Consider the following 25161-nt stretch of genomic DNA (forward strand, 5'->3'; position numbering starts at 1 on the left):
GAGACTAAACGTTAGTGACAAGATGTTAATATCTACGGATGTTGATAATGAGTAAGTTGTTTCGCCTAATCATGGTACTTAAAGACATCTCGTCTTGGTCGTGAGCCCTGCTTCTTTCAGATGATGTTCTTTTAATTATAGGATTAGGTTATCGTTGCATTTTGAATATTATATGTTTGCATTGGTTTTCATATTATATTTGTTTGCAAAATTGATATATGTCCTGATAATGTTCTTTATCTTACAACATTTGATCCTTATGTCATGCTTGTTGGTCCTGTTATTATAATTTCTGAACCCATCTATAAAAATTCAAAACAGGATTATAATAAATCTATGAGACTAGAAAGATACAATCTTGTGCAAACTCATCTTATCTATCCTGCATTAAAGCCATTGATGTTGAAGTAAATAATTACAATCAGTGGTTGCATATTAATAATTACAATCAGTGGTTGCCAATCAGTGCTACGCACGTGACTAATTTTCCATCCAATAGACGAAATCTCCTAACGGAGTGTCTAAATCATAACACATTGGCAGTTTGGAGGGTTATATCTTAACACTTTTCAGTTCATGGTGCTTCATAAAAAAATGACTGTTAGTTTAGGGAGCTAAATAATATTTAACCCTATTTATATAATTTTGAGGTAATTCAGTCAGCTCTCTAGTGTTATGTTGTTTATTCCTAGTGTTAAAAAGAACAAAATATTCAACTGTGAGATTGTATCTCTGAAGCAGTAGCGTCACTTGAAAATCAGAGGTTTTCGCTTACGGTTTTGCTAGTTCAAAATTTGGAGCGTTACATCCGGTCTCCACTTAATCATTTCTTAAAAGACTAATGCTAATCTTCTCACTCATTTTGCATTGGTTATCATAGCGTGTTTGAAGTGGCTTTATTATTATTATTTTTTTTTTTGGTTTTTTGTTTTTTGTCATGTCAGCTAATGTGAAATGAGTGTGATAAATAGATATAAAGAGTAGCATTTTTCATCTTAAAAACGCTTTAAAAAAAAAAAAAACTTTTTATTTCTCCCCAACTTTTCAGGCTAAAAAGATGTGCAAGTGCCTTAATTAGTTAATGAAACATCTCATTTAACTAAGGTAATTTAAAAATTTAAGAATTTGATTGCAATTTTATAAATGTAAAATGTCTTGTAAGCTACCAAGATATATATATATATATATAATTTTTTTTTTTAAAAAAAAAAATTTGGGAGTAATTTAGAAATTTCATTTTGGACTTTTTGAAAATGATAAGGGAAAAGTACACATATTCTACCTCAAACTACTACTCTATTGTCGATGTGCCCAAAAACTATCAATTGTGTTAATGTCCTCTTTAAACTACTAAAAAATGTCAATGTCCTTCTTAAATCCAACAAAAAGACAAAACTAACCATAAAAAAGTTTCAATAAGACAAATAAAAAATGTCAATTTTGAAAGATTGATTTTTGTTTTAAAATAAATAAAAAACGAGAAAAATGAAAATTCAAGGGGTGGCCCAAACTGAAATTACATAAAACAAAATCTACAAATAATTTTTTGGTTTTTTTTTTTTTAAAAAAACTTTTAAATTAATTTTTGTTTTGTTTTTAAGAATTTTTATAATTTTATGAAGGGTAATTTTTGTCATTGTGGGGCACATTGACATTGTTTGATAATTTATGAGGTACATTAACACAATTGGTAGTTTGAAGGGCACATTGATAATTGAGTAATAATTTAAAGGAGTATGTGTACTTTTCCCAAATGATAAATATTGATATGAAAAAAAATTGAATTATTAAATTTAAAAGTTATGGATCAAATTTGAAGAAGTGTACTGTGTACTTGATAGAATTCTACTTCCGCAATACATGAGGATGTTGATTCAATTATATTGAAAAGAGTAATCTTATTTAGTAGATTGCTACTTAATTGTGATAGCATGACAGTAAAAATTAACCATTGTTCTTTTTTTTTTTTACAAGTGTAGATTTAATGACTGATTTTTACCGCTATATCATCAAGTTGTATGGTAATCATATAATTAAGACTAACGATTTTTGACACGACCTACAAACGTAACACGATATTAGCGGGTTATGGTTGAGGGGTCTGACCTGTTAATTAAATGAGTCGGGTTAAGGTTGACCTATATAGTCTTATATTAATGCCTCGACATAACCTAAACTCGATATGCTACATAAAGACGTAATTTTTGATACGACTTGGGAACCTGATATGAATCTAATACAAAATTAGCGGGTTAGGATTGATAAGTCTAATCTATTTAATTAAAAGAGTCAAATTAAAATTGACCTATATGGTCCTATACTTATACATCCATATGAGCCAAACCCAAACACAAAAACACAAATTGCTTACTCATAGGTGGTATAACATTTAAGAAATTGGATTTTGAGGACTCCCTTTGTAATGGGGCGGGTGGATAGGAACTGTGCAGTGCAAGACCGACCCGGACCACTGCCATCTCTACTTGGGCCGTGTGGGGTTTATGGTTGTGGCCTCTGCAATTAATCGGTTGGCCAGTAGGGTTTTAGCAATCAAACGAACGTTGTCTCTGTGACGATTGACGAAGGACTTCAAGCCTTCCTCAGGCTCCGTAAGAAAGACAGCCCGAGAGGAAATCGGAAATGCAGACAGGGGGTTGTTTGGCAGAGCATACGAAACAACCCTTGGGTGCCGGTTTGAACTTACGTCCTTTGCTTCCTTACTTTACTTCCTCCCATGCTGGATCGTCAGCGTGGAAATTTTAGTCAACAGTTGTTTGTGTTTTACAGTTTCTGTTCTTGGCGATATTTTGTTGGTCTGTACGAGATTAAAAACTGGAGTTCGAGAGGGACTGGGATTGGTTTTGGGTGAGAATTCCTGTTCCGAGCTCTGATATAAGGTACTTTATTTTTTAGTTTCGGTGAATTTGCGATATATATCCGTCCATGGTTTATCTGATATACCCATGTGGTTTCATCCATCAGTTAGAGTATTGGGTTTTCCCAGAAAACGCATTATTACTAGTTCTATGAAGTCGGTTTCTACAGCGCTTGCCCGCTTGAACCTAACTGAATCCTCGGATTCAGCCACTGATGATGAATGTATTACTGCTTCCTCCTCTTCTTCTAATACCGCTTCTACTTGTACAAGTATTTCTGGGTATATCACCACCCACAGCAAGAACATCACATCTTTAGCTGAGATAGATTCGATCAGGGTTGTTCAAATCTTGAGCACTCTGAGAAAGGATCCTAAGACTGCACTGTCCTTCTTTGCCCAGTTGAAGGAACACGGCTTTCCACATAATGCCTTCACGTATGCAGCCCTTGTCAAGATTTTATGCTGTTGGGGTTTGGATAGGAAGCTGGATGCTGTCCTTTTGGAGCTCATTCTTGGGTGTAAGAAGCATCAACACCTGCACCCAGGATTTGAAATTTCTGATTTGTTTGAAACACTTGAGGCAGAGGGGCTCCAGGTGAATGAGACATTGGTTAGAGCATACAATGCGCTGATTAAATCTTATGTTACTATTGGTATGTTTGATGAGGCCATCGATGTTTTGTTTCAAACAAAGAGGTGTGGGTTTGTTCCCCATATCTTTACCTGTAATTTTCTAATGAATCGCTTGATTGAGAATGAGAAAGTGGACATGGCTACGGTCATTTACATGCATCTGAAGAGGTTAGGTTTGAGCCCTAATGAATACACGTATGCAATTGTGATTAAGGCTCTCTGTAAGAAGGGTAACTTGGAGGAAGCTATTCATGTGTTTCAGGAGATGGAGGAAGCTGGGGTTACCCCTAATGCTTTTGCTTACACGGCATATATTGAAGGCCTTTGCACCCATAAGAGGCCGGATTTGGGATATCAAGTGCTCCAAGCATGGAAAGGGGCAAATGCCCCTATTAATGCCTATGCTTATAATGCGGTCATTCGTGGATTCTGTGGCGAGATGAAAGTAGATGAGGCGGAAAGTGTCTTTCTTGACATGGAAAAACAAGGGGTGGTTCCTGATGCAGAAAGCTATGGTGCATTGATCCATGGGTACTGCAAGGATAGGAATTTGCTAAAAGCTTTGGCTCTCCACGATGATATGGTGTTGAAGGGCATAAAGAGTAATTGCGTGATTGTCAGCCCGATTCTTCAATGCTTGTCTAACATGGGAATGGCTTCTGAAGCAGTCAGTCTATTCAAAGAATGTAAGGAGTCTGGTATTTTTCTTGATGAGGTTTCGTACAATATTGTGATGGATACTTTGTGCAAACAGGGGGAAGTGAAAAAAGCCATAGATCTGCTTGAAGACATGAAAGGTAAGAATATGGTTTTAGATATTATGCACTATACTACCTTGATTAAAGGGTACTGTTACCAAGGAAAAGTTACTGATGCATCAAATCTATTTGAAGAAATGAAGGAAAGGGGTATCAAGCCTGACATTGTTGTCTATAATGTCCTTGCTGCTGGGTTTTCTAGAAATGGCTTGGCATCTAAGGCGCTTAACCTTTTGGGTGATATCAAGGCGGAGGGTTTAAAACCAAACTCCATTACACACAACATGATTATTGAAGGTTTATGTATCGGAGGCAAAGTGAAGGAAGCTGAGAAATTTCTAAGTAGTTTAGAGTATAAGAGTGTTGGTAACTATTCTGCTATGGTTAGTGGGTACTGTGAAGCCAATTTTACAACAACAAAGGCCTATGATCAAGCCAATTGTACAACAAAGGCCTATGATCTTTTTGTTAAGTTGTCAAAGCAAGGGGTTCTAATTAAAAAAAGCTCCTGCTTTAAACTACTCAGTAACCTTTGCAAGGAAGATGTCTGTGATAGAGCTCTTGTGTTGCTTGAGACAATGATGGCATTGAATGGAGAACCTAGCAAAACGATGTACAGTAAAGTCATAGCTGCTCTTTGTCGGACTGGAGATATGAAAAAGGCTCGGTATTTTTTTGATATTCTAGTCAAAAGAGGGTTAACTCCTGATGTCATTACCTACACAATGATGATACAAGGTTACTGCAAAAAGAATTGCTTACAGGAAGCCTGTGATCTCTTCCATGATATGAAGGAGATGGGAATTAAACCTGATGTCATCACTTACACAGTTTTGCTTGATGGTCATTGCAAAACAAAACGAAGGAGGTTTTGTTCCCCTGTGGATGCGAGGAAAAATGAGGAAAGGGAAATGGATGCTTTAACTATCTGGGCGGAAATGAATGACAAGGATATAAGACCTGACGTTATTTGTTACACTGTTTTAATTGACAGGCAATCTAAGACAGACAACCTTCAGGATGCTATTGCTCTCTTTGATGAAATGATTGACAGAGGAATAGAACCTGATACAGTGACGTACACAGCTCTTTTGTCAGGCACTTGTAATGAGAGATATGTGGATATGGCTGTGACCCGTTTCGGTGAGATGTCTTCTAAGGGAATAGTGCCTGATACCCGCACCATCTCGGCAATTCTACACTGCGGTATTATAAAAGCCAAGAAAGTGCAATTTCGGAAGTAAGCAGTGGTTGGATGAACCCAAAATCTATTTTTAGTCAAGTATAAAGGTATAGCAGAATGGGTTATGCTGTTATTTATTTTCAATTATTTTTACTGGGAGCATCTTTTGTTGTATTGTTGAATTGAAGATGGCTATTGCTTTTGCAGGCAGAGAAGAAGTAAAGCTTTGTGCGTAGGCCACTTGGAAGTCAGTCAGCTGCAGGTATCATACAGCTATATACTTGGGAGTCAAAAGAATTAAACTCTGCGTATAAGTAATTCTAGGTAGATAAGTACATATTCGATTTTTTCTTCTATATAGATGGTATATAAAATTACTGTAAATAAGGGAGATAATTTTCTGTTGTGTTGTATGAATGTTTCTCATCATGCTTTTCTCTAGCATATTTTTTTTTTCCCGCATATATAGCACCTCAATCCTACATTGGGAAGATGAGGAGTAGCCTACATAGAGATGATAGTTTATAAAGATAGTCATGAGTGCTAAGTTTCACATTGTTTAGTTACTAGGAGAAACTGAGTTTTATAAGGGATTCTAGGGAAGCTCCAAAATTGACTAGTTCTCTAGTGCTTTTCCTTGGGTCGTTACAACATATGTATTTGACTATGCTACTACACTTGTAAAATGCCTATGATATCTTTAAATCTATGTTTGTAAGTTTTATATGATCTTTATCTTCATATTTAAACAAAAAGTGGTGGAAAGTGGTATGCTACCACTATTAGTCATTATGAGGCATCATGAAAAGGAATATGATTAGTAATTTGTGAAAAGTTTTGCACATGTCATGTGGATGATTTACTTGGAAGATATCAGGATCTTATAAATAGATTTAATGAACACAAATCATATTGTGAGATACGTAACTATTTAATTATTGTTTACCTGCTCTGCTTTCTGTATTGTTAACTTTGAATCTAATAAAGTCTGCAATGGACTCCTTGTTGGTATCACGAGTAAAATTACATAAAATGATTTGTTTTCCATTTGTTATTCTTAGGCTAGATGCAGTTTATTGTGGGGGTTGTCTTGGGGCTGGTGTGCTTCTCAACAGATTCTTTTCATAGGGCTTATATTGTTGGTAGATCCACTATGAGTTTTTCAAACTTCATGTGATGTCTATAAAATCTGAACCAAACTGTTCATTACAGAATCCCTGTGGAATAATGGACATTTACCTAGATCAAGCAGAGGATGGGGATAAAGATTGAGATCATGAAAGGGATGATGGGGTTAGAGATAGAGACTGTGAATACTGAGAAAGGGGTAGACTTGCCAAAAGTTCTGCCTGTGTTCCCTTTTCCATTGTGGTTTAATTTATAGGTGACGTCAACTCGACTGGCTTTATATTTTAGTTTATCTTTATTTCATTGTACATTAGATTTTCTGTTGTTGCTTCTAGCTGCCTACCTTGTCATTTATGCTTGTCATCTGAATTAGTCACACTTGGGGAGGTGCTGCATTAGGAAGAGCTAGCCGATATACTCCGTTGTAACATCTCATCTTTGCCCACGAAATACCTGGGGCTTCCTCTGAATGTTATTTTTAAATCAAAAGCTATTTGGGTTAGGGTCGTCGAGAGAATGGAGAAGATTGGTTAGTTGGAAGAAGATTTACTTGTCTCGGGGAGTTTGCCTAACTTTTATTAAGGGTATGTTATCCAATTTGGCTACGTACTTTTTGTCCCTTTTTCCTTTGCCAGTTGATATCGCTAGGTGTTGTTGCTTGTTGCTGCCTTACCAAATATTGGTTTATGCTCTTGTATATATAGATAAGGTATTTCATAAGAGTAGGAGATTACAATTCTGATCTAAGTGTTACACTTGTAGAGTAAATCTTCGCATCCAATTCATCTCCAACAAAGATCAACTTGTGGATGTATTTACTAAACCACTTTCATCTGCATGGTTTGAAGATCAACATATTTATCTTGAGAACGCATAGATAGCTGTAGGTTAGATCTTATCATTAGCTTCATCTTTATCTTGAGAACGCATGGATAGCTAAAGGTTAGATATGTCTTCAACAATAGGCCATAGATGATTTGTTGCACTATTCACAATGTAACAGATTGAAAGAAGTTTGTGTTTCAAGGAGTGAAGAAAAAAAAAAGTTAGTTGTTTATGTGGTGATGCAAGGCATGAAAAGAAAGAAGAAAAAAAAAGGTTCTTGTTTCAAGGAGAAGAAAAAAAGAAAAGAAAAGAAAGGAAGCTCAAGAGGCATTTGTGTGGCCATATAGTCCATTCAGACCCATAATTGGCCTTGTTTTGGCCAAAAGAAGCTGAAGTTCAAATACCGATCAAAGTAAATGATGCCGGCCAGTGTTCCCGAAGTCCAAATTCCGGTCAAAGTAACAAGTACCGGCCAAAGTTGCCGAAGTCAAAGTTCCAGTCATAGCAACCAACATTCCAATTCAGGCCATAGTAGCCATTCTTCAGCCATTCGATGTTCAAGATCAACGATCGCTAACGAACCGTTCATCTTGCGGGGGCATGTTAAAGGATAGAAATCATTTGAGATAACTGTTGATTTGTATCCCATAATTCTATGGATTTAGATGATTTGATTACCGTAAATTAATGGATTTGTTAACCCTATTCTAAGGGATATGTTTGTATTTGAGTTCGAACTTTGAATATTTAATTGAAATGGAAGGTAAATGGAAAGTCTGAGTTCGAACCTTAACTCCGTCATTTATCTCCCATTTCAATTAAATATTCTACGTGTTGGGCCTCACCTATTAAAAAGAATTCTGAACCTACACGTGAGGGGGAGTGTTAAAATATTGATTAAGTGATTAAATTTAACTCTTTCTATAAGCTTAAGATTTTAGGATAAGTGGTGATTTAACACTAGGAGATTGGAAAGTCTTCAAAGAGATTTTCTTTGGGAGGGAATGGGTGTTGAGCCTAAGTTTCATTTGGTGATCTTGAAGATTATCCTCTTAGTTTCTAGAGGAGGCTTTGGGGTTAAAAATCTTATGTTGTTCAGTAAAGCTTTACTCAGTAAATTGCTTTGACGATATGTGCAAGAGGAGAGATCCCTTTGGAGAAAGGTGATTGATGGGAAATATGGGATCCTAAGAGGTGGTTGGTGCTCAGAGGAAGCTCGAGGGGCCTTATGGGATGAGTCTTTGGGATGGACATAAGGTAAGATTTCCAAAAGCTGATTCTTTGGGATGGACATAAGGTAAGATTTCCAAAAGCTGTTCGAAACTATTAATTCAGTCTTACAGAATCTCTTCTTTCCTGCTGACTTTGTTGGATTTCCACGAGCTATCATGGCAATTTCTAGCAGGAGGAATATTAGAAATGGCTAGTGGAATTTTTCCTACTTTTTCTCCTTGAAGGTTGGGGATGGGTCCTATATGCATTTTTGTCATGATGTGTGGTGTGGAGAGGCTTTTGTCAAGACTTTCTTCCTAGATCTTTATTCAATATTTCGTGACAAAGATGTCCTGGTGTCGGATTACTTGGTTTTCCTCGGGTAATTCTTTCCATTGGAATCTGAGTTTCATGGGGGCAGTTTAGGATTGGGAGCTGGAATCTTTAAACTCTTTCCTCAATTTGTTATATTCTTCGAGAACTCATCCTAGGGAGGCGGATTGAATGTTGCAGTCTCTAGCTAGTAGTCATTGCTTTGAAATGAAGTATTGTAAAATTCAACAGGCTAGAGAGCCTTGCCCTTTTCCTTGGAAAAGTATTTGGAAGGTCAAGGCTCTGCCCCATATGGCTTTCTTTTTGGGATGGTGACTTTGGGTAGAATTTTCACGATCGACAATCTTAGAGGGTGTGGTTTCACTCTAATTAATTGGTGTTGTCTATGCAAAAAGAATGAGGAGACCGTGAATCACTTCTTCACCATTTGTGTGTACACCAGTGATATTTGGTGCATGGTTCTCAACTTGTTCAGAGTTTCATTGACTATGCTTAGAAACAATCCTAGAGATGCTACATTGTTGGAAGAATCAAGGGTGTGAGCATTCCAAAGAAGCTATTTGCAAAGTTATTCCTTCATTCTTAATGTGGAATATTTGGAGAGAAAGGAATCGTCGCCACTTTGAGGATTACTAGACCTCTGTGCTCTCTTTAAAATCCACTTTTTTGAGATCCCTATTAGATTGGGCTGTAATCTTTCTTCCGTCTTTCTCCTCCTTGAATCTTCTAGACCTTTTTAAGTTTTTAGATTTTTGTCAACTTTAGTATAGTTGTTTCTCTTGTATACATTTCATATATGAGGGTTGTGCCAGTTTTCTTTTCAAAAAATTATTGATTTTATATACCTTACCCAAGAAACAAATATTTTATCTAAAGTTGAGAGCTTTATCGTGGATGAATCTGTGTGCTGTTGTTTTTCTCCTTTTTTTTTTTTTTTCCTGCTTCTATCAATTTGCTTGAAATAAATGCAGTAATATTCAGTATTGTGTTTATATTTGCTTTTGCAGTTGGTGATGTTTTTGTGATAAAGCCACCAGGTTTGAACTGGACATGTTGTTAGAGTCTGTGTACGAAACAAGCAAGCATGTAGAACTACTGGAAAAGATCATTAATTATAAAATCAAAACAGATGTTCCAATCTGTATTTTGGACCACTTTGCAGGTGATTGCCTGATTAATGGCAAATGAGAGTACAGGACATACATAAACTTTAAGCTCCTTAGATGCTTTTCACTTCTGATGGAAGTTTTCCTTCTTGTCCGTTTTGGCAGCTCAAAATCTCAGTTGCATTGAAGGTTTATATGGTGATAGTGGGCTTGATGTGATGGATGTGTTGAGGAAGAATGTAAGTCTTGCTTTGCCAGTTATACTGGTGTGCTTGAAGCAGAAACAAGAAGAGTAGGCAAGTGTCATTCTGATTTTAATGAAGTGTGGGCTGAAATTTATTGTAAGAACTATCACAAATCCCATGATCTCTCAATCAATGGTTTACAAAGGGCTTGGCAAGAAAGGTAATTTTTGGCTTGATCTGTCAGTATCTTGATATATTTTAAGCTCCTAAAACACAATAAATCTTGGTATGTTTAAGGTTCATGGTATATTATTACACTAAAATTAATACTAACTGCCGAACCTTTTTCCCTTCTCTTTGCAACTGCTCTGTTTCATTTCCTCTCTTGTTAGGAATAAGATGTATGAAGTAGGTGATGGTGGTAATATTTCTTTATGGATGGGTGCATGGCACCCCGATGATGTTCTTTTTGACAAATATATTTTTTTTGATAAGTAATTGTAATTCAATAAAAATAAAAGTGTAATGCAGTAGCATACCTGTCTGTCTATTAATAATATATCCTTTTGGAAAAACACTCTTTAAAAAATAAACCGGTGGATTTCTAGCTGTAAGTTCGTTCTCGACTGTAAGGGCATCAACCGGTGGATTTCATTCTTGGGTGGTATTTTGCTTCGGCGAAGATGTAAATCTCTTGTGGGCTGGCCGTCTGTGTTTTGGGGGTTTCTTGCGATGGAGAAGAGCTTTATTGTTGAGTCGAAGTCCTTTGTTTTCTCGGTGGTGGAGGGGGCGTCGATGCTACGGGTGGTGGAGAGAAGAAAAGATTTTCTTGGCGAGGTCATTCTGAGCACCCATTGTGCCGTCTGGCTTGCGTCGATATTGGAAGTTCTTTTGGGCTTCCTGGCTGATCAAGATTTTGTCAAGTCTTTTAGAGAAGGATCGAAACTCTTGATCGCTCGGAGAGATAGCAACAAAGCTGGCCGGTTTTTAGAGGCGACAGCTTTCGGGTTGGGTGGTCGGAGAGGGAGCATTCGAATCCCTGAGGGGCGTGGAGGATGGTGTTGGCATAAATTCTCCGGCGAGCTGAGAAAGGTCTCAGACTTCTTCTTGGACATGGTGGGATGCGGGATACGATCATCGTCTGTGATGGTTAAGAAAGATGGGAAGGAGGATGGGTCAAGAGCGGGTTTGATTTCTAAGGGTACTGGCCTTTCGTATGTGGAAGTGCTGAGGTCGGGTTGTCTCAGTTGTGGGTGATCGGAAGTCCAGGATGAGGGCGCCGCTGGAGGAGCCGTGCGATCTTGATCTCTTTCCGATTCTGAGAAGAGATATCCCAGAGGATTCTCGCACGGCGGTGGATTGCTCTCTTCTGGAGTCCATTCCGGTTGATTCGCCGGACCTGGGCAAGTCCCTTTGTCCGCTGGGCAAGCAGAGTTCTCCAGGGTGTTCTGCTCGAGGCAAGGTGGCGTCAGCAAAGGGGTTTAATTTGAATTCAAATTTGTATACGGGGAAAAACATGCGGAATAGGTTTTACTTGGCTTTGGGCCGAGTGGTTGGGATATTCTTGGGCCGGGGTTCTAGGTCCATTCTCGGTCTTAAACACAAAGGCTTGTTACCGATGAAACGGTCTTTCGGGTTTGGGCTAGGTCGAAAACGTTTTGGTTTTCGCATGGCCTGCTTTCTGCCGAAATCTAGTGTTCCCCGTTTGTCGTGTAACAAGCCGGTGTCAACGCCAGAGATGTTTCTAGTTCGTTCTCCTTCTGGGAGTATGGAGATTGCCTCGTCAGATGCCTCTGAGGTAGCGGGTTCGGCGTCGCCGTTATTTTCTGTTCCGGCGTCTCCCTCTTCTATTCCAGTGTCTTTTGGGCTGGTGACCTTGCTGTCGACAGATCCTGGGGCTATTTTTACGGATTCTATGGCTTCCTCAGAGGCTGGTCGGAAGCTTTTTCCACAGGTTCTTGATCCTGTGGACTTAGGGCGTGGGTCGGAGACTTCTGCCTTGGGTTCTCAAGTTTCCATTGTGATGGGCTCACTGGAAGGGAGGATCCTCCCTTCCTCTTCCCTGGAAGAACCCACGTCCAAGCCTCTTATTCAGTACAAACGTAAAGGGAGGAAGCCAAAGCCGGTGGTGGGTCAAAGAAATCATGAAGATGTGGGTTTTCTTAGGCGGAGGTTTCTTGAGTCGAGCTCCTCCTCTCTTTCACAGGCAGATCGTAGTTTCTCAAGCGCCCGCCCTCTCAATTCTGTGGGTGGTCTCCAGGCTACCTCTCCTTTGAAGCTGTCCTTGGCGTGCTCTATGTATTTTGGGGATAAGGGGGATAGAACTATGGCTTTCCTCTCTGCCCTTGATGAGGACCATAGGAGGTGGGATATGATTGAAGATTGTGAGCTTTAGGGGCTTAGGGTTGGGTTGTTTTTTGGGCTGTTCCTTGTCGGGTTGGTGGTGAGGCTGTTGCTTCTTGTATACTCCGTGTGTACTAGGAGCGCCTTACGCTGTTTTTTATAAAATTACAATTACTTATCAAAAAAAAAAAAAAAAGTGTAGAGGGGTGCAACCCTTATACACGGGAAGTATACAAGAGAGCCCCTAAATAGAATGAGAAGAGAATAAGTTTAAAAAGTCTACATAAGTAAAATTATTCTCAAGCAATGATAGAACGCTATCCAAATATTTAACATATTAAGCAAACGCTTTTGTAGCTCCACCATTGATGTCTCAACATCTTCAAAGAGCCGCGGATTCCGTTCCCGCCAAATACACCATAATAAGTACAAAGGAGCTAACAATCAAACTTCTTTAGCATGGCCATACCCAACAGACGCACCCCAACTAGTCAACAATTTCAACACCATTCGTGACATAACCCACTCTACTCCAAATAAGATAAGAATGTAACTCTAAAGATCACGGGCGACTTCGCAATGAAGCAACAGATGATTAATAGATTCCCCATTCTTTTTACACATACAACACTACTCAATCACTATGACATTCCTCTTACGCAAGTTATTATACGTCAAAATTTTGCCCAAAGCTGCTGACCATACAAAAAAAGCCACCCTAGTCGGAGCCTTAACACGCCAAATACTCTTTCACGGAATGATGGTCCATTTTTCTTAATAAGCACTCAATAATAGGATCTCACCTCAAAAAAACCCCTTTTAAAGGGGTTCCAAACTAACCTGTCACCCTCTTCATGTCGAACCGAAGTGGAGTAAAGCCGCTCAAAGAAAGAAAGAAAGAACCATCTCTATCTCCTAATCCTGGATTTGCCTCGTAAAAAGAACATTCCATTGAATAACTCTGTTATGAACGACCAAGTTGTCCACCACCATTACATCTTTGTTTCTCAAAATACTTTTTTTTTTTTGATAAGTAATAGCAATTTATTGAAAAGCGCTAAGGGGCGCAACCCAAACCAGAACTGGGAAGCACTGCTTCAAAGATCTATCCCCAAACCACCAATCATGTCAGAAACTAATGTGACCCATCCCCCACCTCAAAATAAACAAAATTACAAAACTTCTCCCATCCCCTCCTAATATGTTTCCACACAACCACTCCAAAGGAACCCGAAACCTCTTTCGAACACCACCCACCCTTTAGACTATCAAATTTTGCGTTAATTACCAATCGCCATAAAGCCTCTCTCTCCCTACCATATCTCCACAACCATTTACCCAAAAGAGTTAGATTAAACTGGATGAAGTTGTGAATTTCCAACCCACCTGAATGCAAAGAAGTACAAATCTTGTTCCATTTCACTAAATGAAATTCAGCCTCATCTCCAATACCACCCCAAAGAAAAGCCTTTTGAATTTTATCAAGACAATTAGCCACCCTCACTGGAATAGGAAATAGCGACAAGAGATATGTAGGAAGATAGGAGAGTGTACTTTTAAGAAGAGTCAGCCGCCCACCCTTTGACAAATACATACGCTTCCATCCAGCCAACCTCCTTTCCATTTTTTCAATAACACAATTTCAAATAGACACGGATTTGTAAGAAGCACCCAATTGCAAACCCAAGAATGTCAATGGCAAAGAAGCAACCTGACATCCAAGTAGGTGAGCCAACCTATCGACATCCTCTACCGCACCAATAGGAACAACTTCTAATTTTCCTAAGTTAATCCTTAAGCCCGAAGCTGCGCACCACAAAAAATTAGCGTGTCATTAGCAAGCAGTAAATGATTCACAATTAAAGCCTCGGACTCCTTGGATTCCATTGAAAACCCTGTCAAATTGCCCTGATCCAAAGCGGCAATCAGCATCCTGCTCAAAGCCTCCATAACCACCACAAACAATAAAAGAGAAAGAGGATCTCCTTGTCGCAAACCACGAGAGCTATTAAAAAAACTCGATGGGGTTCCATTCACTAGAATAGAAAATCTCACCGTAGAAATACAAAAACGAATCTAAGCCCTCCATTTTTCCCCAAAACCACAACGGTGCAGCAAATAGAGCAAGAAATCTCATTTCACATGATCATAAGCCTTCTCCAGATCCAACTTACACAGCAGCCTAGGGTCCCCTGATCGAATTTGACTATCCACACATTCGTTGGCAATAAGCATCAAGTCCAATATTTGTCGACCACCAATAAACGCATTTTGAGAGTTGGAGATAATCTTGCCCAAAACTTATTTAAACTTGTTCGCGAGGACCTTTGAAATAATCTTGTAGATCCTCCCCTACCAAACTAATAGGGCGATAATCTCTCACTTCCATGGCACCAGCCTTCTTAGGAATCAAAGAGACAAAAGTAGCATTAAAGCTCTTTTCAAACTTGCCTCGAGCATGAAATTCTGCAAAAACAGCCGTAATCTTAGTTTTTAAAAAATTCCAACACTTTTGAAAGAACGCCAAAGTGAAGCCGTCAGGACCCGGCGCCTTATGTCCATTCAAATCCCTGATCACATCCCACACCTCCTCCTCAAACGTTCTTTCTAACCAAAAGCTCTCATTCTCATCAATGGATAAGAAAGATAGGCCCTCCACCCTAGGCCCCAAGAACAATTCTCAAAGTACAAATTGTTGTAATATTGGACTATGTGCTCCTTACTCTTACTTATAAAAAAAAAAAAAAAAGGATTCCTGGAAATTGTACCATTAATACTCAAAGAGTCCACTTGATTGAATTTACGATGTGAGTTGGCCACCCTGTGAAAAAAATTTGTGTTCTTGTCCCCCTTCTTCAACCACAAAGCTCTATATTTTTGCCTCCAATTCATTTCCTTAAAAAGAAGAGTCTTCTCCAGCACTCTCGACATATCTACCTTTTGAACCTTTTCGTCCTCCTCTAGGCAACAGCATTCTTCAACTAAATCCAGCTCTTGAATACCCTCCAATAATTCTTTCTTCTTTTTCCCTGTATCACCAAACACTTCTTCAATCCATTTCTTCAAATTTGTCTTCAAAGCCTTAAATTTATTAGCCAGAATGAAACTAGGCAAACTAGAAAACGCATAAGACATCCACCACTTCTTAACATGCTCAAAAAGACCCTTATATTTCAGCCACATGTTCTCAAACTTAAAATACCTGTTTCCCCCTCTTGGTGCCCCACAATCCAAAAACAAAGTAAAGTGATCAGAGAGAAGTCTTGGCAATCTCCTTTGTGACACATTAGGAAAGCGTTCCTCCCACTCCGGAGAAACTAAGAACATATCGATTCTAGACCATATTTGATCTTCCTGATCATTTGACCAAGTTAATTGGCCATCTTCAAGGGGTAGATCCACCAAATTATGCACTGACAAATATGGTTTTAGGGTTGTATATGATGCTTGTAGTAAAATAGAAGCTCAACTGTCCAGTGTGATAAAGGATGGGGATTGGAACTGGTTGCCGGCCAGATTTGATGATTTGGTGTCCATTCAAAGCCGCTTACCTTTTGTTAAGGTTGGTTTGAAAGAAACTGCTTTGTGGTTACCTTCAAAAAACCTAAATTTGTTTTGTAAAAGAAACTTGGGGAAGCTTTGAGAGCTAAAATGCCTAAAGTTGAGTGGTGCAATCTGATCTGGGACTCCTATGCTATTCCTAGACATGCATTCTTCTTATGGTTAGCAATACAAGATAGTCTCTCCACAGGTGATGGAATTTTGAAATGGGGTGTGAATGGTGATGTGAATTGCTTTTTCTGTCATAGCATTATTGATTGTACAGACCACTTATTCTTTGAGTGTAAATTTAGCAAGAGGATTTGGAAGGCTGTTTTGGATAAATACTCTTTTTTGTTTTTCCTGGGATGAACTTGTGAGTGAGGGCATGATTGGCTGGAAAGGGAAAAGTCTTAAGAATGTTGTTTGTAAGCTGGCTTGGGGCTCTTGTGTTTACAATTTATGGAAACAAAGGAATAATGTCAAGTTTGGCTCTCAGCCTAGCTCTGAAGAGAAGACTTTGCAAAATAAATGTTGGAAGGTTAGTTCTCGAGTTGTGGGGAAAGGCTCTGGCAAGTTTAAAGCTTGTGATGTTGATGTTCTTCTTTGATATAATTGGGGTATTTCTGCTAGTATTCTGATATAGAAGTTGTTTGGAGTGCTGCTGTGCTTCTGGTGGGTTGTTGTTTTTGATGTGCTGCTGAGTTGTTCTGCTGTGTTGCTGGGTGAATCTGATTGCTGAGGATTGCTTGTTTTGTTTTAGAACTTTGCTTTGGAGTGCTGCTGTGCTTCTGGCGGGTTTGTTGTTGCTACTGTGCTGCTTTGTTGTACTGCTGGTATGTTGTTGTTGATGTGTTGCTCGGTGTTTCTTGTGCTGCATTCTCTGAGGCTTTTGTTTGGTTCTTTAGATTTGATTCTCTGTATGGTTTGCTGTATAGTGAGAAGCCTTTGTATAGTTTGCTGAGTTTGCTTGATTGTTGGGCTTCCTTAGTTGTTTGGGTTAGCTTGTTTGCTTTTGTTGTAAAGTTGCCAAGCAACTTGAGGTCCTGTGGAGTTTTACTCTTGCTAGAGAGAACTGTGTAAATCTTTGTAGTATGAAAAATATTATTCATCCAAAAAAAAAAAAAAAAAGATGTATGGACATAGGATGTGCTAAACTGGTTTAATGTGTGATCTGATAATGTCACCGTCAATTGTTTTTTGAGAAGAAATTGGCTTTGATACTCTAGAAATGAGAAATGTCTGATTCGGTGAGTTATATAATTTTTTCAAAATTGAGTCATCCAGTTACCAATCATATGTTCAGTTCTCATGGTTCATTTGTCATGTGTTTTACAGTGGTATTGGCGCAGATCAAAGAAATTAGTGAAAAGAAGCGCAGGGAAGAGATAATGTGCCTCTTGCTATTGCTGCTGGAATAGACAATCAGTCATTCCATATTTGGAATTTGAGTACCCTGATCCAGACATCCATGAAGATCTATATCGGCTCTCAAAATATTCGTGGGGAGAAGGGGATATATATATATATATATATATATATATATTGGATAAATAACGTGGAGAAGTTTGTACAGCTGAACAGTTGGATTCATCCAGATGGTGAAGATGGGTTCTCCTAGGTCTCTCCATTTCGGGAAGAGCGGACAGAAAGAGGAGGCCTTTGCTCTATCTACGTTTTGCTCTTCCTCGGGATGAATAAGCAAGAAAACAGATGGAGCAATCAAACTACTGCACTAACGCGCATCCTTTGTCCATTAGTTCCCAATTCTTCTATCTGCCGTGCATACAGTTCTTAAGGATACAATTTTATCCATGCAAGAGGCGGCAGCATTCAAGTGAAGGAACCAATGTGCAGGGGAATGGAAGTTCTCCGCCCATCATGGCTAGGCCGTGCAGTGAAGCCGGAGGTCTAACTCACTGTTCGACGTTTGCAAGACTAAAATGGCTTCCATAATTTGGCCACCTTTCAAACATTTGGCAAGTGGTGTTTGGCTCCCATGACTTTCTGGTTTCTTATTCTTTTTCTTTTTTGGTTTCATGAAACAAATGGGTTTGAGAATGTTGTGTAGGTTCTCATGTAATTGCTGATAAGAGCGATAAGAGTCATCAACATATTGCAGCAGCAGCTCAAGTTGTTGTCGAATTCAATGGGGATGGCCGTTAAAAATGCCGTTGGAAGAGGTGCGAATAAAAAGGCAAATAGATACGTTTATTTATTTTCTTCTTTTTCTAAGTTATAGATACGTTTGGTATACAGCCAAAAAGTATGAAAGAAAATAGTCTCGAAAATACATACAATTTTTTTTTTTTTTGGGTTTCATTGAGTCTGTAAATAGAAAAATAATTCGCATTCGGCAGCAACATCAAGGCAAGTCTGGTGGTGGTGGGCATATCCCGATATCCGATTGAAAATGAAACCTTACTTTTTCTTTTATTTATTTATTTCTTTTTGTTTCTTGTTTCCTATAAGAATCCTCTCTTAACCTATATTCTTGAGATGGCAACATACTGAAAAGAGACATTTTAGAGAGAGAGAGAGAGCAATACACAAAATGAATCAACAGAAAAATTAATATGGGAACGGAAAACAAAGAAAAAAGAAAAAGAGGGGCAGTTTCTTTTGCATTCAGTGATCCATGAAGTATTGGGGCGGAGATCGCAGGTGTCAAATCCTGTCGAAGTATTTATATGGCGGGCGTCTAACGATATCCTCCCAAAGAAAGAGAATCGGTTGGAACAAGGTATTGTAAAAGATTCTTTGTGCATTTTTTGTAATATGGAATGCGAAAGCACCATATATATTTTGTGGAATTGTCCTTCGACATTTGACGTTTGGGGGCTTATTAGCAAAAGGTGCAAAAGAACAATGTCGGGGGAGTGAGTAAGTTTCATATATGTCATGGAAAATTGGATTGACGAGTGTATAGTGGAGGACATAGCATTGTATGCAGTTATTACACGTAGTATCTGGTTTAGAAGAAATCATGTGATTCATGGAGGTGTTTTCACCCATCCAAATCTCCTTATTCAAGAGTCCGTCGCTTTCCTTCAAGCATACAACACATTTGAATCAAAGGTAGGTGATCAGGCGATCCACTATTAGACAAAATTGATTTTTAAATGGAATAGGCCGCCACATGGATGATACAAAATTATTTGAGATGTGGCCATTGATGCTATCACTAGACGTATGGGTATTGGTACTATTGTGAGAAATTCTCGGGGCCAGGTGATTGCAACGAGAAATCACACGTGATTTTGTGTAAGAATCGGTGGTGGCAGAGGTTATAGGTGCTTTGAAGGCAGCGGAATTCGGTCATGATGTGGGGCTTTACAGTGTTGTCTTGGAGGGTGATTCGTTGATAGACGGAACAAAACTGGAGTAAATATGACCAGCTTGTTGAGGATACAAAAGGGGTGTTAAGAATGATAGAAAGATGGCAGATCTATCATATTAAGAGAGTCTAACTTTACTGCACACGGGCTTGCAAAAGCTGCATTAAAACAAGTCATCGATTATGTATGGATGAAAGAAATTCCAAATTGTACCGTTAAGTTGTAACCTTAGAGCAATAGGCTCTAATTTTTTATAGCTTTAGCTCTAGTTTTCTCAGTATCAATGAAGATTATTAAAATTTCTCAAAAAAATAAATAAATAAATAAATGAATAAACAACAAAAACAACATATAATAGATAAGTAGAAACAATGCCATTCATAGCATTTAATTTATTATTATTACTATTATTATTTGTTTTTAGACACTCGTAGCATTGAATAGACATAAGATTATCAGGTAATTTTATTCAACCTCAAATGGAATCTTTATTGTCCTCAAGAGGTAGCTCAATTGGCTGGGAACCACGCCTTATGAAGTAGAGGTCACTAGTTCGAATCACCTTTCCACCCTCTTGTGCGGACATGTCAAAAAAAAAAAAGGAACCTTTACTATTCTTCCAAAATAAAATAAAAAATGGAACCTCTACTAACATGAGAGAGGGGCAAAATTATAGCCAACTTTTCAGTTCCTCCAAATAAGCCTAAAGCTTTATTCTTTTTTCTTAAGAACATAGTGCAGGAAGCCTGAATAAAAATATTGTACACAAGACTTCTTACTTGAGATTTACATGCCATCATCAGCCGATCAAAAGAAAGGCATCCCGATTTGCCTCCAACTTCCAATTACAAACACTAGGGCTCGTTTGTGTGTTTTTCTTTTTTCAAATATCCTTATTGTCAGATTACTTATGGGCTTACAGCACAACAATAATACAAACAAAAAGCTTTCGAACAGGTAAAATTCTGCAATTCTATATGTTTCCTTCTCTCAGTCCACCTTTTGTGCTAGAACCTCAGCAGAAGTCAAGACAAGTGCCATGAAGAGATTTCTGCTTCCCTTCTCATAGCCCTGCCCTTTCAAATGGAAGTGATTTTCTAACAGTAAACCAATAGAGATACATAGACTTCTTCCCATTCTTCTAAAAAATAGCAGGAAATATAATGCTTAGCCTAATGCTTCAGCTGGTAGAACAAAGAAAGCTGTTACCTCATCAATTACCAACAAGCACAGTGCTTGTAACATGTGATGGCTCTAGGACTTGCTACCTCATGTTATACATAGCCATAATGCACAGATCCATAGGTTCACTACAATTCTCCATAATTAACACCAAACCTTATTAAGACAGTAAACATCTATCGGTATTTATCCCTTACCTATGTAAAATCTGTGGCCCCTATGATAGCAAGCAAACCAGTAATAACATACCGTAAAGTATTACAACGAGCATTCGATGGTCATTATTTTATTTTAGAATGCCCCATTTAATTCACAAAATGAATTTTACTTATTTCTTTTTGCTTTCTCTCACATATGAGTCGAAGCAAACTGCAACATTATTGCAAGCATAAACCCAGGTTACTGGCTATTGTTTACAACTTTGCTTTGGTAAACAGTCTTGCTCTCAGCTCCTCAGCTACGGCGTCTATGAAGTCTTCGGTATTCAGATATTGAGACCTGGTAACCCTACATAAAACATGAAAGTTTTTATTAGGTATAAAAATTAAGTACAACAGCAGAACTTTTAAAACAATATCCTTTTGGCAGTACTTGGGCCCATGAATAAGAAGTGCAAGATCCTTGGTCATCTTTCCTGATTCGACTACTCCAACACAGGCTGCTTCCAGATTCTCAGTAAAACCCAGAAGTCTGGCGTTGCCATCCAACTTTGCCCTAATAACATTGATTAGCTCATTTCCTAGAAATCTAAACTTTCAAGGACAAAAATGTTATGCGAAATCATCTAGATTGAAGAAGGAATCATTCTTATACCTGTGTGCAAGACCTCGCGTCCAAGCAAAGATTGATGCTATGCTATTTGTGCTGGTTTCATATCCTTTCTGATGAACCCGGAAATGGCGGGTAACTGTCCCATGGGCCGCTTCAGCTTCGATAGTCTTTCCATCCGGGCACACCTAAAACACCAGTCCAACTTCCCATATATTCGAAGTGAAAAATGGACCAAAAAGGAAGAAAAAAAATAAAATAGGCGAAAACAAAAATGAGAACAGCAAGATGTACCAGTACTGAGGCCATCAGCCCAAGAGATCCAAATCCTGTACCAATGATAAGTGTTGTTCATCACAAACTAAACAGAAAATTAAACACCTTCTCTAAAATACCCGTCCATTCAGTTCTCACAAAAGCAGAAAATTCACAAAGATCAGCAAGTAAATCACAGGTTTTTCATCATATTGATACAAACCCACCTTGGGCTAAGAAATCACTCTGCACATCCCCATCATAATTTTTGCATGCCCATACATAACCTCCTTCACTTTTAAGAGCATAAGCAACCATATCATCTATCAGACGGTGTTCATACCTACCAATTCAGTAATATAAGTTGATGAAAAAGTACTCAAACCGCATAAACCAATAAGCATGATGGGCTGGATATCTCACCATATCCCTGCAGCCTCAAACTTAGATTTCCATTGAGTTTCATAAACTTCCTGAAAAATGTCTTTGAATCTTCATGAAAATCATGTGATAAGAAAATCAAAATACATAATCAGAAAGACATACACTAAATCTTCACAAGAAAAAAAAAAGAAGAAAAAAGTATCATACAGGCTCTTTGACTAACCATGAAGCATTACATAAACATCCCATCTCTCTTTCTATCTCTCTCACATGTAGGTACAAGAGGTTCTATAATTTAGTTTGTTAAGGTAAACACAATTGAGCAGAATGAGAAAATGAAAAGAAGTCTAACAAGGTAACAGCATACCTTCCATCATAATTCTTAAGGATGGTATTTTTCGTGCTAAGATAAAGTGGCCACTTTTTCTGGTAAGCATTGTTCATCGAAGCCTCAGCAAAAGCACGAATGGACTGTATTCAAAGTAAAATATATATATATATATATATATATATATATATGATGATATCAGCATTAAAATTGCCAAACTCTTCTAACAAGTTAACTCCAAGTAAAGCACCAAGTATAAAAAGAAATGAGGGGAAAAAGAACAGCATTTGTGAAACTAAACCTCATCCGTGTTATACATGGACAAAGCTACACCTCCAGCACCAGTAAAGTTGAAAACCTCGAACTCTTTCTTCTCATAATGTCCATCGGGTACTGCAGACATTCCAATTGGCCCTTAATAGGATGATTCCACAAAAATTGACAGGAAAATAGGACTGAAAAACTAAGCTGGATTCAGCTTTGTGCATTAGTTTAACAAGTCTTTGTGAAAAGGAAAAGTAATTAGTATCGAAGAGCTGTCTAAGGATTTTACCAAAAACCAATTTAAGTTTTCCAGATCCTTTTATAACTGTATCAGTTGCTCGGTACTGATCACCAAAAGCATGTCTTCCAATACATATTGGCTTGGTCCAACCTGAAGCAAATACCAATTTAATCTAGGCCCTTCACATCATTAAGAAAAGAAAACTGACATTTCAAGAAAACATTATAAACCTGGGACAAGACGGGGAATGTTCTTGCAGATAATAGGTTCTCTAAAAACAGTACCTGTGGGAAACAGAAAGCAGTGTGGCCGCTTGCTTTAAATAAATAATGTAGAACAAATAACAGGAAACGAATAAAACCACTCAGGTAAGTTCATTGACCATTTAAAATGTTCCGAATTGTCCCATTTGGACTCTTCCACATTTGCTTCAAGTTAAACTCCTTGACACGATCTTCATCTACCGAAAACAAACCATTTTTACACATAAGCCAGTTAGTAGCCAAAAATTTCTTCTGTTAAAGTAAAACATGTGCACCATTCTGATTCAGGTCAAGAATGCATACCTGGAGTAATAGTTGCACACTTTATTGCTACATTATACCTACAAGGGCCAAATAATAGGAAAAATAACACGAGGAAATTAAATGACATTGTTGGGTAGCAAAATTTATGAAACATATAAATAGTATAAGTAGCCTCCAAAGAATTTGACAACAGGACAAAGTTTTAACTACTGTACAAGCAAGCTATTCAAACAATAAAAACAGCGAAAAGCATTCATAACCTCTTCATTTGACACAATTTAACTAGCAATACACTGATTGTTCATAATGAAAAGGACCCACGATTGAAAAAGGAAAGAAAACCATATTCTGTAGGTGCAATTCTTGCAAAGTGTTCGCGCCCTATGGCTCTAAAAATAAACAAAAAATTATGCTATGAATTCCAATCAAATATAAGAAAGCAATAATTATAACGATAACATTAAGAAACGAAGCTTAATGAGAGGAAAAGATACGAGGGTTTACTTAAGAGTAGCTTGAGCACTCTGAATTGTAACTTTATCATCAGTGGCATCACGATTAGGGAGGCCAAGATCAAAGTACTTGACATCCAACTCCACAAAGGGAAATATAAGCTGTGGAAAATCAAAACAAAAAGGCTACAGATATTAAAAAAAAAAAAAAAAAAAAAAAGAAAGAAAGAAGAAGAAGAAGAAAACGACATGACTGATGAGTGAGAAAAGGGGAAAAAAAGACCTTTTCTTTGATTGATTTCCAAATGACTCGAGTCATTTCATCTCCTGCATAATACAAAAAATAATGAGAACATATTTGATTGATGAAGTAAGTAACACCCAGTTCGTAATTCAGTCAAAAGTGGAAACTACCATCCATTTCGACGATGGGGTTCGCCACCTTTATCTTCTGGAACGCCATTTCTTCTTCTTTTCCAATCTTCTCTCAAAGTCTCAAGCCTCGGCCAGCAACGCAAGGTCCACGCCGGTTTGGTTTTAGTTTCTGCAAACAAATTGAGATGCTACAAATCTAATACAGAATGTATTTAGTGCCATCCTCGTCCAATTTCTGTTATGATTTGCATAGTTAATGTATTTAATTAGTGGGTAAATATTTAATAAATTTATGAGTCGGGGCGTCATTTAAAATCGATCTCTCACTTTTTGAAAATTAATATTCGCTGCTTAACTTATTCGCAAATTTGAAATCAGCACTTCCGTGATTTTTCTTTTCATTTTCGCAACTTCGATTAGGGTGAGTCATCATTTGTCCATAACCGTTTCAAGCCTAACACGTGCGAAATTTCAGATGGGTGGCACTCCGAAGCTTATTTTTTTTGAAAATCGAGGATTAAATAGAGAAGATTCTGGAAAACGTAAGGACCTATCATTTTCATTCATCTAAAAACAAAGATTGTCTCTTCGTCTTCTTCGTTGTCTCTGTTGTCCCTAGCGTTGCTATGGAGAATCTCGTCGTAACCGTTCCGTTCTCGTTGCGAGTACCAAAAAGCTCATCGTCTCCGTCGTCCTTGTATTGAAGGTAATATCTCATTCATTCACAATTTTTATGTTGTTTTCCCAATTTACGGTTTTGGATTATTTTGCCTAAAAATTAGGAAATGATATTGTTATCATCAATGTGGATATGATTTTATATAATTTTGAGTTTGGAATTTGTTATTGTGGGTTGTCGGCTACGATGCGGATACCTGTATGGATGTTACAAATTTTTGGATATGTGAGTCAGTTGATGTTGA

General features: G+C 38.0%; 2 protein-coding genes across 9 annotated transcripts; one reads left to right on the forward strand and one right to left on the reverse strand.

Moving 5' to 3' along the window:
* The first annotated feature begins 2392 nt into the window (after nucleotides 1-2392).
* LOC133867151 (pentatricopeptide repeat-containing protein At2g26790, mitochondrial) lies at nucleotides 2393-18583 on the forward strand. 7 transcript variants are annotated; one of them, XM_062303844.1, is made up of 6 exons: nucleotides 2393-5559; nucleotides 5660-5714; nucleotides 6665-6836; nucleotides 9958-10112; nucleotides 10222-10461; nucleotides 17463-18583. In XM_062303844.1, exon 1 carries the CDS (start codon nucleotides 2964-2966, stop codon nucleotides 5511-5513), a length of 2550 nt encoding a protein of 849 aa, XP_062159828.1. In that variant the 5' UTR covers nucleotides 2393-2963; the 3' UTR covers nucleotides 5514-5559; nucleotides 5660-5714; nucleotides 6665-6836; nucleotides 9958-10112; nucleotides 10222-10461; nucleotides 17463-18583. The 7 variants fall into 7 exon arrangements, with proteins under 7 accessions (XP_062159828.1, XP_062159829.1, XP_062159830.1 ...); XM_062303845.1 differs by lacking the exon at nucleotides 6665-6836 and adding an exon at nucleotides 6954-7164; XM_062303846.1 differs by lacking the exon at nucleotides 6665-6836 and having other exon boundaries at nucleotides 5660-5776.
* A 2096-nt stretch (nucleotides 18584-20679) lies between these two features.
* LOC133866898 (isocitrate dehydrogenase [NADP]-like) lies at nucleotides 20680-24458 on the reverse strand. 2 transcript variants are annotated; one of them, XM_062303554.1, is made up of 15 exons: nucleotides 24278-24450; nucleotides 24147-24190; nucleotides 23916-24025; nucleotides 23451-23488; nucleotides 23267-23344; nucleotides 23115-23168; nucleotides 22933-23034; nucleotides 22681-22772; nucleotides 22419-22522; nucleotides 22091-22159; nucleotides 21895-22010; nucleotides 21707-21741; nucleotides 21458-21600; nucleotides 21236-21358; nucleotides 20680-21151 (listed from the first exon to the last, which is right to left on the reverse strand). In XM_062303554.1, exons 1-15 carry the CDS (start codon nucleotides 24324-24326, stop codon nucleotides 21058-21060), a joined length of 1251 nt encoding a protein of 416 aa, XP_062159538.1. In that variant the 5' UTR covers nucleotides 24327-24450; the 3' UTR covers nucleotides 20680-21057. The 2 variants fall into 2 exon arrangements, with proteins under 2 accessions (XP_062159538.1, XP_062159539.1); XM_062303555.1 differs by lacking the exon at nucleotides 20680-21151 and having other exon boundaries at nucleotides 21458-21617; nucleotides 24278-24458.
* Between the last annotated feature and the right edge of the window lie 703 nt (nucleotides 24459-25161).

The sequence above is a fragment of the Alnus glutinosa genome, chromosome 4 (assembly GCF_958979055.1).
Source record: "Alnus glutinosa chromosome 4, dhAlnGlut1.1, whole genome shotgun sequence".
In the NCBI taxonomy this organism is placed as follows: domain Eukaryota; kingdom Viridiplantae; phylum Streptophyta; class Magnoliopsida; order Fagales; family Betulaceae; genus Alnus; species Alnus glutinosa.

Bases quoted from the DNA above. Each gene is read 5' to 3' on its own strand.
- LOC133867151 (XM_062303846.1), top strand. From the start codon at position 2,964: ATGTGGTTTCATCCATCAGTTAGAGTATTGGGTTTTCCCAGAAAACGC.
- LOC133866898 (XM_062303554.1), bottom strand. From the start codon at position 24,326: ATGGCGTTCCAGAAGATAAAGGTGGCGAACCCCATCGTCGAAATGGAT. The intron at 24,026-24,146 runs GTCTTTTTTTCC...GATTTTCCACAG, and splicing joins GGAAATCAATCAAAGAAAAG to CTTATATTTCCCTTTGTGGA. The intron at 21,601-21,706 runs GTACATCTTGCT...CTGGTGTTTTAG, and splicing joins GGCTGATGGCCTCAGTACTG to GTGTGCCCGGATGGAAAGAC.